This window comes from Lithobates pipiens, unplaced genomic scaffold (genome assembly GCF_037356315.1).
Source record: "Lithobates pipiens isolate NorthernLeopardFrog02 unplaced genomic scaffold, aLitPip1_a1.2 Scaffold_19, whole genome shotgun sequence".
In the NCBI taxonomy this organism is placed as follows: Eukaryota; Metazoa; Chordata; class Amphibia; order Anura; family Ranidae; genus Lithobates; species Lithobates pipiens.
The window spans coordinates 418,501,258-418,516,105 of NW_027507764.1; the positions used below are offsets into that span (position 1 = coordinate 418,501,258).

Consider the following 14,848-nt stretch of genomic DNA (forward strand, 5'->3'; position numbering starts at 1 on the left):
AATTGTCATTTACACAGCGCTGAAACTTGGCCTGGGTAGGAAGGGGCCCACTATTGAAGTGGTTAAGGTACAGCCTTACTAAAGTGCAAGTTACCTTTTTTTTTTTAATGTGTTTTTTTTTGTTTTGTTTTATTTTTTTCAGTTGGTGATCCTGCTGATAACACACTTGCTGTCCCAGGCGGACAATGCTTGCCATATATATAAAAAAGAAAAAAACTGCACTAATAACAAAATCCAATGCACAATTTTTGAATCTGCCAACATTGTGAGATATAGGCACAGTCCAGAAACAAACTTTAACCGAGTTGAGCTAATGTGATTTCATCTGCATAGCGTGATCCGATATAGTCCACAGTTAATATAGTGATAAGTGTTCTTAGTCCATATCACCACCATCCACCACCTTGATGTGTGTAATCCTTTAAAAGTACCGCCACCACAGTTGAGTGCTTTCCTACTGGCTCGCACGGACCTCCTATCACAGAAGGTCAATGTCACTTGTGGCTAAATACCTAGCCGGGGGCCTTTAAGTGTCATCTGAAAGTCCTTTTATAGCATAGAAAACCAGTCAAACAGGCAATATGGTCATGTGTAGTACCCAAAATATAGAACGCTTCACATAGCATAAAATCCTAAAAAAAGACTTTTATTCTACAAACCATAAAATGCACTTACGTCAAAGAAGTCCAATAATCGCCTTAAAGAGGAGCTGCACAAAAAAAAAAAATATTAAAAGCCAGCAGCTACTAATATTGAAGCTGCTGACTTTTAATAATATCACACTTACCTGTCCCAGGTTCCAGCGATGTCGGCGGCAGATGACGAGCGATCGCTCGTCTCGCTGCAGCCACCGCCGCCATCCTCTGTCAGGGAATCGGGAAGTGAAGCAAGAGGGCTTCACTGCCCGTTTCCCTACTGCGCATGCGCGAGTCGCGCTGCGCTGGTTCCCCGCTGTGTCTCTGGGAACTGTGTGTTTCCCAGAACACAACGGGGGGGGCAGAGCCATGCGGCGGTGGGCGGAGCCATGCGGCGGTCTGGCCGGAAGTGGGTGCAGTTACCTGGATTATCCAGGTAACTGCACCCCCCTCCCCACCGAAAGGTGCCGATTGTGGCACCGGAGGGGGGGAGGGATAATACTAGCGGAACTTCCCCTTTAGGGTGAAGAACCGCTTTAAAAAACATATACTGTACCTATGTTGGAAGTGTTGTCCCCTGAGGACAGGATGTGTCAGGACTACAGACAACCCCCTCCCCTTCTCTGTAACATTAGGGGGAGGGGGGTATTGTGTAGTCTACCAAGAAAACATAAAATAGTTTTAACTGACAACTAACTATGCAGCAAAAGTGGAAGAAGCTATGGGCTCAATACATTTCTGGCAGGATCACCAAGTAGTAGTATTTGCACTTTTAAACATATGTAACTGAACACCTTCAATCATATATTTAATAGGCCAAGTTAAAAAAAAATAAAAAATAATTGTTTACTGTTCATAAGCTTTAAAAAAAGAAAAAGCAGTCTAAAGTAAGCATACAACTGCACGAGTCTTGGAAAGCATTCTGCATTCACTGACAGATTTGCGTTTATGTATATTTGAGCTTACATTCTTTATTTTTTACTTCTAATGCCCTCAGATCTCACATGTTGTAGAAGCGTACTTTAGATCCTCTTCTCTACCTCTTTTTTGGTGCAATATTGCATGGCTTCAATTAAATAATGCAGAACAAACTAATAGAACATTTGATGTATTTTGACCTGTTCATTACTTAATTTAGTATAGTGAGACTAATCTCCAGGTAATGAGTTTCCTGTGTTTTTAAATGTGAACATATTTGTTATGTGCAGGCAGACCGTGTCAAAAATTGTTGCCCTTTTGAAGTTTTGTGTTTAAAAAAAAAAAAAAAAATCTATACTTCAACAGGAGTAAATAAGTTCCCAGTCTTTACCAAACATCAGCGAACTCGGATAATTCTTTGATCTACATATCTGCATATTGGCTTTAAAAAGGAAATCTTTCTTCAAGTAGATTTTGCTCTCTTCTGTGGGGTTTGTTGCCTTTAACTTCCTGTGTGTATTGATAGCGTTTTTTCTTTTTTAGTGCAAAAAGGTATAAATAAAATACAGATGCATTCTTTTTTTAAATATATTTTTGCATTTATTATTCTACCAGCATTTCCAAAATGTAACATTTAATTTCATTTTCCTTGATAGGTCATTGGTTGCTCTGTTATTTCTGCTCGGTAGAGTTCTCAACATGCTTCTTGTTTGCTTCCCCCCCCCCCCCCTCTAGGAACCTGGAATGGAACAACTAAAGTAGCCATTAAAACACTAAAGCCTGGAACAATGATGCCTGAAGCTTTCCTACAAGAAGCGCAGATAATGAAAAAGCTAAGGCATGACAAACTAGTCCCCCTTTATGCTGTGGTTTCAGAAGAACCAATCTACATTGTTACAGAATTTATGACAAAAGGTTTGTTTAATTGAAAGCATTTTTTCACAAACCCGGTTATGTAACGCTAAAACGTTTCTATCTTTACTGCATCCTTTAGATTGATATGTCTACAATCCAAATGTTTGTTTTAGAAAATAAAGAAACATATTTAGGAACATTGGCTAAAGGGCACACTAGTGACAATTCATCAATGATGTAGTAATTGCTGCCTCTCCATGCTGCTTTCTCCCTGGCTTGATGAATTGAGGAGTTGCTTGGTCGATGACTGTCTGTAGCATTTTTTATCAGCATGGAGCAGTCTTGCTGACCTGGCCATGGACTGACTTTCTTGGAAAGAGTCAAGAGTTCTGTTTGCACTTTCTAGTAACCCTGCTGCTGCCAGTGCCAAGATAAGTGCCCCATGGGTCTAAGCTTTAAACTTGCTGAACCACATGCTTATCCACTATAAGGTCCAGTTCACACCATAGAAACGCAGTCCGGATGCGTTCCAGACGCTTTTTTGATGCAGTCCAGTGCAATTTCCCCCTCCTTTCTCTTGACCTTAGATAAGGACATGTGCGTTCCAGATGCGTTGTACATCATTCCAGCGCAGTGCAGGAAAAATGCATCATGTTCTACTTATTTTTTTCTGGAACTGTATGCACTGGGGCAAACTATGCCATCGAAAACTATATAACCTACTTTCTATGCGTTTTTGATGCAGGAATACAACGCACTGGACTGTATGTGGTGTGAACTGGCCCTAAACGTTATAAATCATGTTCATCATACTTCGTACACTTTTTTTTTTCTAAGGTCCCTCTAGGATGTTTACAGCCGTATAGGTTGAGCATATGTGTTTTTCAAATTGTTGGTAAAATTAAAATACTGTACTAATTATTTAAGGCAGGCGTTCTTGACCTTTTCATGCAGAGGGAACGTTTTGAAGGGGGAGACCCAAAAACTATCTAGGTACATTAGTATGTTGCATCTCTAATAAAGACAGTGGCCTAATGTTTTTTATACCCAGAGGGGATCATTTTCAACACCCTCTTGATATATTCTGCAAAATTAACTTTAATAATAATTTATAAAATGAAACAAATAATGTCCAGTGGAAAAATGCACCAACACGTAAAATGTTGTTGGTTTTTCAGTGGAGACCTCTTTTATTGGTGTCTGTCAGAAAAGTACTCATGTGTATTGGTGACCCACAGAATTAAGTCTACCCTTACAGATAGATGAAAATGTAATTGGTGTTTCTGGTTACTAATCTAAGACCAAGAAGAGGCTCCACTGGTTCCTTGCTGCTTGCTCTGCTGAGTGAGGTTAGTTTCAGAACTATGCAGGCATTCGCAGGAAGGAGATGAATCTCACTGATGATGGAAACCCCTAGCAACCACCGAAGGAACCCTAGGATTTCACAGAATCCTGGTTTGGAGGGGCTGGTGTAAACAAGCCCAAGAATTTTGTACTTGTCTTCCGTGCAGAAGTGTGTGTGTGTGTGTGTGTGTGTGTGTGTGTTTATACATTTGTCCATTGAGGGACATGGTATGTGTTTTACCTTTTTAAAACATTGGTTATGCTGCCACCTCTAGGAGGACCAGAGACTGGCAAGCAAGAAAAAACTGTACATCAACCTATTTATACCCAGGGTAACCCCTCCCACTACCAGTATGTCTCAGATTTTTCATAGGACAACTGTTTAGTGTAAAAGACTAGCCTGTTTTTGCTACCCCCCATTTTTTTCCTACCACTATCTAGCTCTCATCTGTTGTCCAGGTTTTATAAATACTTAAAGCCTTGCATCTTACTCTGAGCCTTACGCTCTGTTGCTGCAGCACAGTTGCAATATTCATGATTGTAGACCAGGAAGGGGATAGGGACAGTCCCACTGTAATGGGTTCCCCCAGCTCACGATCGAATGGCTCCAGGGCTTCTTGCATCATGTCTACTGTTGCCAAAGTCCTTTGACACAGCAGGGCTGTACAGGGGGCATGGTGGGCAAGCTGATTATGGGAGATACAGGCGCACTGAGTGTGGGCACAGCAGTCTGCATGTTCAGGAAGAAGAGATGAGCAAACCAACTGCACCAGCATGGATCCTTTCCTATGCTTGATGTGGTTGAAATGAAGCAGACAAGGGGGAAACTGGCAGAATTACCAGATATTAAAGCAGAAATAAGGCTCTTGGTAAAGAACAGGATACATATACTCAAAGCAATATAGAGGAAAATGCATGTACGATATGAACTTTTGGAATATTCTACACTTTACTCTTCTGATCTGCAACTTGGGACCATTTAATCAAGTCCCCAGACTGGTTCATTTTCCACCAAGGCCCAGGTTTTCACTTGTATGGTGGTTATGGAAGTTGACAGACCATCCAGCTCATGTACTCAAGGATCAGGTTGCACCCTTCCCTGTCAGGGTGCATTCTACTAGATCTACTGGGCCTTTCGTCATTAAGCATCATTCGCCTCACGAGACTGCCACCTCATCTTCTGTTCACATGTTCTCTGGGTTCTACTATGTTGCAGCCTCATCTGATGCCAGCTTTGAGCATCATGTCCTTTAGGCACCTCTTTGAGCTGCAGGCTGTCCCCAGTTCTCTGAAATTTTGCTTAGACCACTTAGCATTTGTTTAGAGTTGCCCAACCATCAGTTGGACTGCCTTTGAATATCCCAAAGGTTAGATTTCTGTGTGTTTCCTTTAGCTAGAACAAAAGTAGGAATTTTGTACTCGCTGTAAAATCTTTTTTTGGAGTTGACTGAGAGACGTGAGTTCCCTACCCCTCTGTGTTTATAATTTTGCTCCCAGTACCGCTTTGCTGTGAATCTGGGTTATGCTGGTAATGGGAGAGGTTATCCTAGGCCAGTGATGGCGAACCTTGGCACCCCTGATGTTTTGGAACTACATTTCCCATGATGCTCAAGGACTCTGCAGTGTGGTTGAGAATCATGGGAAATGTAGTTCCAAAACATCTGGAGTGCCAAGGTTCGCCATCACTGTCCTAGGCTGATCTGCAGTTTTTTGTTTGTTTTGCCAGTATAGCGTGAATGGTAAAGTCTGTGTCCTTCAAAGGACTCCAAGAAAATTATTTTACAGCTAGTACCAAAAAATTTATTTTAAGATGTTCTTGCTGTTGGATAGCAATGAAGCCAAGTGAAATTAAGTTTGTTCTGTGTGTTTGTTTTTAATTTATTTATTTTTTATTTTTACAGGCAGTCTTCTGGACTTTCTTAAAGAAGGGGATGGGAAGTATTTGAAGTTGCCACAGCTTGTTGATATGGCTGCACAGGTAGGAGAGTATATGCTGCTCTTTATCTGGTCATGGTTGTTGTTGCAATCAACAGGTTAATAATTTACCTACCATTGTATCCTTTTGTAGATTGCAGATGGTATGGCCTATATAGAAAGGATGAACTACATCCACAGGGACCTTCGAGCTGCTAACATCCTAGTGGGGGACAATCTTGTTTGTAAAATAGCTGATTTCGGTCTGGCCAGATTAATAGAAGACAATGAATACACAGCAAGACAAGGTAAAATTATGTTTTAATTAGTTTTCTCCTGAAGTAGATTTTCTGCTATTATCTGCTGGTAGATTCATAATAGATATATTAAATACTAGGAGTCTCCCTAGCTAGCCAATGAGTGCAGTTTTTTTCCCAGTTCATTTGTTATACTTTCTATGCTATCTCTGTAACAGTTCTGCAGTCGTCATTATTTAAGTGCCTGTCAGTGGAGCAACAATGTAAGCAGGCCTTGTTTTGCCTACCCCTTGTTGGAGACCATCTTTTCACTCTTACTAGACAAAATCGTTGACATTGCGATGGGAGAAAGACTGCTACACAAAGAATAAGGTTCTGTGACAAAGGTTCACACTTTCCTATCCTCTAAGTCAGGTCCCAGTTACAGAACCCACAAGGTTTCTTTACCACCACAAGTTTAGAGAGTTCGAAGCATACATGGTAAGCAAATGTCCCAAAGTCTATTGATAAAACAGCCCCACATGCTTTATCTAATTGTAAAGGTCCTTGCACCAGTTGTGGGTTTTCTTTGTATCTGAGATTGTCCATGTATCCAATGATCAGACTATCTGCTGCTGTGTGAGCAAACCTCTCTGGCCTTGGACTCTTATGTGTCTAAATCGATTTTGGACCTTGAATATCTTTGAAGTCAGGTTTGACCGCTTCAGTCCCAACAACCAGTCTTTCTAGCAGAACTGTATGCAAGTGCTGGGATTATTTATTATTATTTAAGGTACTTGAATAGCGCCGTCAATTTGCGCAACGCTTTACATATACATTGTACTTTCACATCAGTCCCTACCCTCAAGGAGCTTACAATCTAAGGTCCGTAACTTGCATACATATACTAGGGCCAATTTAGACAGAAGTCAATTAACCTACCAGCATGTCTTTGGGTTGATGGTATCTACCTTCACCATGATTCTATTCTCCATTTCCACTCCAACACTTTTCACAGTGTCTCTGCATGGTGTTTGACAAATCAAGTCTTTCTCTGAATGCAGACAGCCTGTATTTAGTTCTGCTCAGAGCTGTCAGATTGAGACTGAGTCCCTATAGAAAGTAATGGGCTACCTACCAGCACACAGCACCTGATGGCTGAATACTGGAAGATTTCCCCCATATTACCTTTCTGGGGACAACTCAAAATTTTGGGTTTTGTTTTACGTTCAGTGATAATGGTAAACGGGACAAATAAAGGGGGTGAATCTTTTTCTAACGGGGACATGGAGAGCAATGAAAACCTAATAGACTGAAGATGAATTCGAATACCTATCTGAAACTAAAAACCCAAAAAAATCCCTTTTAGCTATACTTTAACATAGGCAAGAATTAAAAGATGAAGCTACATACTTGGCAAGCATTTACATCGGCTGCTGAAAGTGCTTAAAAACTTTGGGTTTAATCTTTTTAATTCTAGTTTTGCCCATGTTGCAAAACCCCCTGTTTGAACCTATTCAGAACATTTATTCGTTATCACAAAACGTGAGCGCTCAAATCTCCTCCACCCAATTTAATTGTGATGGGACACTGAGAAACAGTTGGGCTCCTGCAAGTCATCAAAGAGGAATAGTAATAGAAGAAACTGTCGGTGCACAGTAGCTGATCTTTCATCGACATTTTATTATCCAAGTGCTCAAATCTGGTCATGACAAAGATGCTAATGTGTTTCAGCCATGAGGTCTTAATCGTAGCTGTGATTAAGGCCTCATTGCCCAAACTATGGTAGCGCATTTTGGCTGTTTTGATAATAAACTGCTGAAAGGTCGGCTACTGAGTGCCAGTCTTTTTTTTTTTTTTTTTTTTTTTTTTTTGGTCTTATCCCATAAGCAAACCTTTTTGTAGCTATCACTTCAGTTGAAAAGTTTCAGCATTGTCCTGTAAGGAGCCTCATATTATATTTATATATTTCACAAAGGGTTGTTTGAGATCTAAGACCACCTTTTTGGCCAGGGCGGTCTCTACATCTTGCCTAATTGTGGATTTTGTGTTACCGATGTTGTGTCCAACCTTGTGTATGCGAATGTCAGTTTCGACTGAAAAGTTTGGTAAGCTGCTACTTAATGCTCTTGGTTTTTCCCTTTTTTTTCCGCCTGTTAGGTTGGTTTTCGTGTGCTTTCCTCGTAGTTTGGACTGCTTTTGCCTGTACCTTGGTTGCTCATTACCAATAAAGTTGTGTATCAATGGTCAATAGAGTAACTAGAATATTTGTACTTATTGTAAAAATCCTTTTCTCACAGCCCATTGAGGAACATGACTCCCTCCACTCATATGCCATTGTTTCCAATTTGGACTGCTTGGGACAGGCAAAGATGAGGTGGGAGGGGTTATAGCCTCTAGTGGGCTGGCCTTAAGGTCCCATTTTTACTGTAAGTTACATTATAACTGTTTTTGGTTTCCTTTTACCAATAGTTATGTCCCTGAATGGGCTCACAGAAAAGTATTTTATGATGAGTATAAAAACTAATTTTTGAAAGTCCATTTTGTTCTGGTCATTTATTGAAATGCATCAGTGCTTAATGAAAGGCAAGTGTAAATTTGGTTGATTGTATATACCCTGTAACGATGTAATATTTTTATGAGCAAACACTCACAAGCAATCTGTTCTGTGGCAATTTAGGTGCAAAGTTTCCTATCAAGTGGACAGCTCCCGAGGCTGCCTTGTATGGCAGATTTACCATCAAGTCTGATGTCTGGTCATTTGGCATTCTTCTAACAGAGCTGGTCACCAAAGGAAGAGTACCATATCCAGGTACTATATCCCATGGCTGGTTTTCTTCCACTTCCTGTATTTTGTAATGTTTTCCGTTTTGCCACTAAAGGAAGCATTTAAAAATGTATATGTGACCTTTTAATAATCAAAATGTGGATCGGAATGCAAGTAAGTGTGCAAGTTATGTAATGTCTACCTCTAAGTCAACATGTTAATGTGTTGAATAGTCTTTGCATTTTCCTTCTAAATGCAGTTTATGCACACGTAGCATTTACGGGAATGAAGTACGCAGTGTAGCTTGTTTTACACAAAGCCTTTAATATATTTTGTGCAAATTGATTATTGACAATGTTGGCAAACTGTAATATATGTGGACAACAGCCTGAAAAGTAAAACGTTAAAAGGTCATTCTCATGGGTAGTTTAACATCTGTCTTTTATGCATCACTTTGTGTTGCGTCCATCGGAAGGATGCTGGACAAACCACAGAGGCATAAATGGTCCATTTGTGAGATAAAAACTGCTCGGAGTCTAGAAACTACATAATAATGCACACTTAAGTAATGCACCTTTTTGAAAAACATAATATTGTGGTACAAAGCTTGCAGGCTATTATGCGAGTTACTGTATGTAGAAATGTCAAATTCAGTCTTGCGTTAGTGGGAGCTATTTACCATCATGGGTAAAATGTTAGGCTGTAGATTATGCGGTTTTCTTTCCTTTGACCACTGGTTGAAGAAAATATAATCACATCAACAAAGTCGGTGTTGAGGGGGGATTCCCTCCTCCTGTTCTATAACCGCCAGCAGTTATCATATAAAAATACCCGAAAGGCTGACTGTACTGAAGTCAGTCGATAGATCCACTTCAGTACAACCAATTCTGCCCATAGAGGGTTCAAAATTAGTCCGGTTCTGCGGGTATTTCTATCCAACTATGGCCAGCTTAAGGCACTTAAAGTAGATCCCTTATTTAGATATCTTCAGAGTGCAGCACACGGCAGTAAAAAATGTGAAGAGGTATGAATCGAATATCCTTAAAGTTATTTTAAAGTCTTTCTCTCCCCCCCCCCCAAAAAAAAGAGAGGTTCATATGCACTGGTATTGCACAAACCTGTTCCTTACCCTCCTCTTCTGGGGTCCCCGCTGGTGTTTTGCTCCTTCTCTTCTGCCTCAACAGCAAGCTGCTTGCTTTGGGGGCAGTTGTGTCGACTTGCCCCTGAGCCAGGCTTTGTGTGTCTATAGACGCACAGAGACTGGCTCGGCCCCACTCCCTCATCACTGGATTAGATTTTTTTGCATTGGGCGCATTTCTCTGCATTGAAGTCGATGTGGGGTGGGCGTTTGTCTTTGCGCTGAAGTAGATGAGAGGATTTTTTCCTTGCTTTGCCGACAATATTAGGTGATTTTGCATTGAAGTCAATGGGAATCAGTTATGGAGAGGGAGACAGCAAAATCGCACCTTTACTGAAATCGCACGAAAAACCTGAATGGTATATAGAAGGAAACATATGCCTAAATCACATTTCAGCATGCATATGTGTGAACCAAGGCTAAATGGGCTGTTTGCCAGCAGCAGGGACAGCATTTTATATATATATCTGTATCTGTATCTCTCTATCTCCCTTTAATTAAAACACCTGTCTGAGATGCTCGTGAAAACCATAGGAAATTTGGTTTGGTACACATTTTAATAAAGGAAACCAATCGTGGCAGAAGTTTGTAGGCTGCTTTGAGTTGGTAATATGGAACATGTACAGGCATATGGAATTCTGCCTTTTTTCCTTGCATTAATTTACTGTGTACTTGCTCCAGGCTGGTGATAGTCGGGGCAGCAATTTCAGTAGACCAGAAATGGCTTTCTCTATTTTTCTTTATCTAACCTGCACTGGGAAATATGGAATCTCAACAGATTCCAGGGCAACAGCTCTGTTTCATACACTTTCCCAGTTGTATACTTATAACCACCTCCTTGTTCAATAGTTTCTGGCTAACTATATGAAATTCTTTCTACAGGAATGGTGAATAGGGAGGTGCTGGAGCAAGTGGAGCGTGGCTACCGAATGCCCTGCCCTCAAGGCTGCCCAGAGTCCCTGCATGATTTAATGAAGTTGTGCTGGAAGAAGGACCCAGATGAGAGGCCAACCTTTGAATATATACAGTCATTTTTAGAAGACTACTTTACAGCAACAGAGCCACAGTACCAACCTGGAGACAATCTATAAGAGGGAGAGCAACCATAAAATGCACAATACTTGCCAAAAGTATACAAGAGACTTTGCATAAGTTCTTACCTGTTCCTATAGCGGAATGGAGAGTCTTGATCACTCAGCATGCTTATGGCGAATTGGAAATCCACAGTACAGTTGCACAAAACCACTTTGAAAGTATTGCAAGCAAAATGGACAAATCATATGATTTAGAGCAGGTCCCAAAGAATGGTCAGGAGTGGTGTGGATGGTTGGTTAAGCCATTAAGAACTCCATGTTCAGCCCGCTGTTTTAATACAGATTTTCTCTTTTTTATTTTTATTTTTGTTCTTTCTTAAGCAAACATTTCAGGAACATCAAATAGGGGCTCATCACTGGACCAAGCATTTCATTCCTGGTCGATCGATAAGATCTTGTTGTGTTTGTTTTTTAATGCACATCATATGCTGACATACACAGTATGAAAATACGTTGCCTTCCACAAGCTACAATGCCCATGGATGAAGTGAAGGGAAATTGTTAATTAGTATATTTTTTTTAGCCTTCTCGCCAAAAGGCTAGACATGACGTGTTCAATTTAGACATTACATTAGAACTCAGTTTCAGTAGGGCATACATCTCCCTTTGTTTGCTGTCACTATTGTCATACAGGGGAAAGAGCACTTAATCTGAGCTCACTGCAGAGTCACTGGACCTCCCTCCAGAGACTTTCCTCTGCACTGAATCTCTCCAAACAATGACAATTGAATTGCCTAAAACTGCCTGCAGGATATAAAGTGGTGTGTTAACATCAAGCAATATCTAAAAATGTTTATTATGCGTTAAAGGTGATATCTATTTTTCCCCATAACTCTTATCATGGGCAATCGGAAGTGGCTATAGGTTATTTAAAGTGCAGATAATCATGTATGCAATCTCATGCGTTTTTGATACAATTTTTTTTATGCTAATTTTTTGACTTTTTATTTGTAAGAAGTCTCGGAATCACACATCTATGACACTATTTGAGAATTTCCTGTAGTTCAGGGATAGCACTTTGGCTTCTATTTGATTGACTAATATTAGTGTGAAGTGACTGGAGCAAAAATGTGAATGCTTTAAATGACTGTATTCTGACATGGTTTATTTACTGTGGTTGGAGCGCAAGGTCCCCAGTGCCAAGCTGGCTGGACACAAACACACTTGTGCAAGTTTTTACATTTATAACTGACCCATATCTTGCAATAATTGTTTTTCCTTTGAATTTTCTTTTATTTGTTATTATGTTTATCTAACAATAAAACATAAATTTCCAGCTTGTATTTCCCATTCTACATTTCACACACTACAGTCTGGACAGGTCCAAGATCAGTTCTTCTTAGCCTCTAGGCATACTTGCTAACGTTTCCAGCTTAACACCAGGGACCAGCTAGGCGATGCCCTCAACTCGCCCATTTCCACAACACCCAATCATTTTACCCATTTATTTAGGATTGTTGGCAAATATGTACAGATATTTGGTAATGTGGAACTATATTTTGTTTACAATTCCCAACGTGTTTTCAATGGCGGTGCCATCACAACATTTTTCCTTTTTAAAATTACTTTTTTTTTTTTTTTTTTTTAAGGGCTTTATACAAAAATTATGGAAGTGTATCTTTTTTATAAGACTTTTTAAACTAATTTAACTCAAACTCTAAGTTTCTGTACTAAGTAAAAAAGCATCAGTGCTTGGCAGTTCGACTGGCTGTCAATCATTGTCTTTTCACTACTAAACATTGATCATGTAATATCATTTGTATAGTAACAAATTAACTGAGTAATTATTGCATTGGAAATGATTGTGATGATGCATATCTAACAGGAAGGGGAGCTTACTGGTTGATACATTTAACAGTTTTATGTTCAATATGATGCCTCTTGGAGCAACAGGAGATCAATATGTAAAATAAACAAAATCGTTTTTCTTTTTTACAAACTTGGTCTAGTTTTTTGGGGGGTGTTTCAGAAAGCTACATGGTTCAGGTAGCTATCAAGCTAATAACACGGTTAAGGTAAACTGGTCAGTGATGTTGCCCATCACACAATGTATGCAAGACCAGATAACGCTAGGTGGCTAAAGTTTGCATCCCAGGATTCAGGTTCAGTATGAAAGCAGACCTCTAAAACAAGTATTTGTTACCTGCTTTTACAGTGATGCACTAGCTTCTTCACCCATTCAGATTGGCTCTAATGGAGAGATGCTGTATACCCATGTTATAAACTTACTGTAAATGGTATGCCTGTATGTTGATATAATTTGTTTTTATGTGTAATTTATAATTAGGGCTGCAACGATTAATCGAATATTATCAGTAATAATCGATAATGAAAATCATTGTCGTTTGTCAGTACCTTCCTCCTTGTCCGTCCGTTAAATAAATCCTCCTCCCGTCTGTGCACAAGGCGCCTCCGTATGTTACAAGGCACGTCCGCGCTGCACATCCGCACCTCTCCTCTGACGTCAGCTCCCCACTGATCTTCTCATCCCTGCCCGCTGCTGCCTCGAGGGAACAGAGGTGAGAAGCAGCCGTGAGGGGAGCCAAGCTGGCGAGCTGCACACGGGCTGTGAAAGGTAGCGGCTAATATAACAGTAAAATAAAACATGCACAGTACATTAATTTTTATGACAAGTGCCCCATCCTAACACTTCTAAGTATTCCGGGGGGGGCGCTCATTGGTGTTCGGGGGGGGGGGGGTGGAATAGTAGTGCCCCATCATTGGTTTTCCTGGGAGGGGGCAGGAAATAGTGCCTCATCATTGGTGTTCTCGGGGGGGGGGGGGGGGGGGAGTACCCCATCATTGGTGTTCCCGGGAAGAATAGTACCCCATCATTGGTGTTCCCGGGAGGAATAATGCCCCATCATTGGTGTTCCCGGGACGAATAGTGCCCCATCATTGGTGTTTTATTCTGCAGTTTGAGTGTAACCCTCAGTTTTTTCATTATTGCTTTTAAATAAACTGAAAAATTGCATATTACGTTTTTGTTTTTTTTAAATGATTTTATCCAATTAATCGAAAAAATAATCAGCTGATCGATTATGAAAATGATCGTTAGTTGCAGCCCTATTTATAATTATACTTTTTCTTGCATAAAAGCAGTTCCAGACTGTTCTTGGCCAGCTAGGAGTTTTGGGCCATTCATACCCAGCTGTTCAATCATAGTGCATTATGTCGCAGGTTATCATGTTGCATTAAGGCAGTACATAACTGATTGACTGAAATCGGACTTGCAGCATACTGCGATGCAAAGTAGTGTGTTATCATACATCATATGCTCTGTTCACATAACCTGTTCAAACATTGCGTGGAAGTCCATGCAAAAAACTAAAACCCCTGCGTCTATAGCCACTAGCATTCTAACACTAATCTCTCCAGCCCTGTAAAGAAAAAACAAGTATACATACCTTATTTGAAGCTGATCTGATCCCACGCTGAGAGCTGTCAGCCGCGGCTTCGCTGTGTAGGTGGGTGCAGAGGACACAGACAATGGAAGTCCCCATACTAACTCTATGGGGGACATCACTTCCCATTTATTTCACAGCTGGTGTCTGTTGTGTCCTTTGCAGAGCTTTCATCGCTGGAGATTGGGTCAGATCGGGTTATAAAAAGGCATGTATACGAATTTTTTTTTCTTTACAGGTCTAGAGAGGTTAGTGTTAGATTGGTAGCGTCTATAGACGCAGGAATTTTAGTGTTTGCATGGACTTCCACTTTAAGTAATCTGGCAAAGTATTCTGTAAGGCAGTGTTGATTTAGTTTGTCTTATGCCCTGTACACACGGTCGGACTTTCCGACGGAAAATGTGCAATCGGATCTTGTCGGAAAATCCGATCGTGTGTGGGCTTCATCTGACTTTTTGTGTCAGAATTTCCAACACACGAAGTTTGAGAGCGGGATCTAAAATTTTCCGACAACAAAATCCGTTCGTTTAAGACAAAAGCTAT

The 14,848-nt window shown here is 40.4% G+C and overlaps 1 protein-coding gene across 4 annotated transcripts in view; it reads left to right on the forward strand.

Moving 5' to 3' along the window:
* The window catches only part of YES1 (YES proto-oncogene 1, Src family tyrosine kinase), an 86,565-nt gene extending 73,725 nt beyond the window's left edge, over positions 1 to 12,840 (forward strand). For all 4 annotated transcript variants that reach the window (XM_077492537.1, XM_077492538.1, XM_077492539.1 and 1 more), the window contains exons 8-12: positions 2,289 to 2,468; positions 5,654 to 5,730; positions 5,821 to 5,974; positions 8,583 to 8,714; positions 10,690 to 12,840. In XM_077492537.1, coding sequence (XP_077348663.1) covers positions 2,289 to 2,468; positions 5,654 to 5,730; positions 5,821 to 5,974; positions 8,583 to 8,714; positions 10,690 to 10,898 — 752 coding nt within the window. In that variant the 3' untranslated portion in view covers positions 10,899 to 12,840. The remainder of the gene's footprint in view (positions 1 to 2,288; positions 2,469 to 5,653; positions 5,731 to 5,820; positions 5,975 to 8,582; positions 8,715 to 10,689) is intronic.
* Positions 12,841 to 14,848: the final 2,008 nt, after the last annotated feature.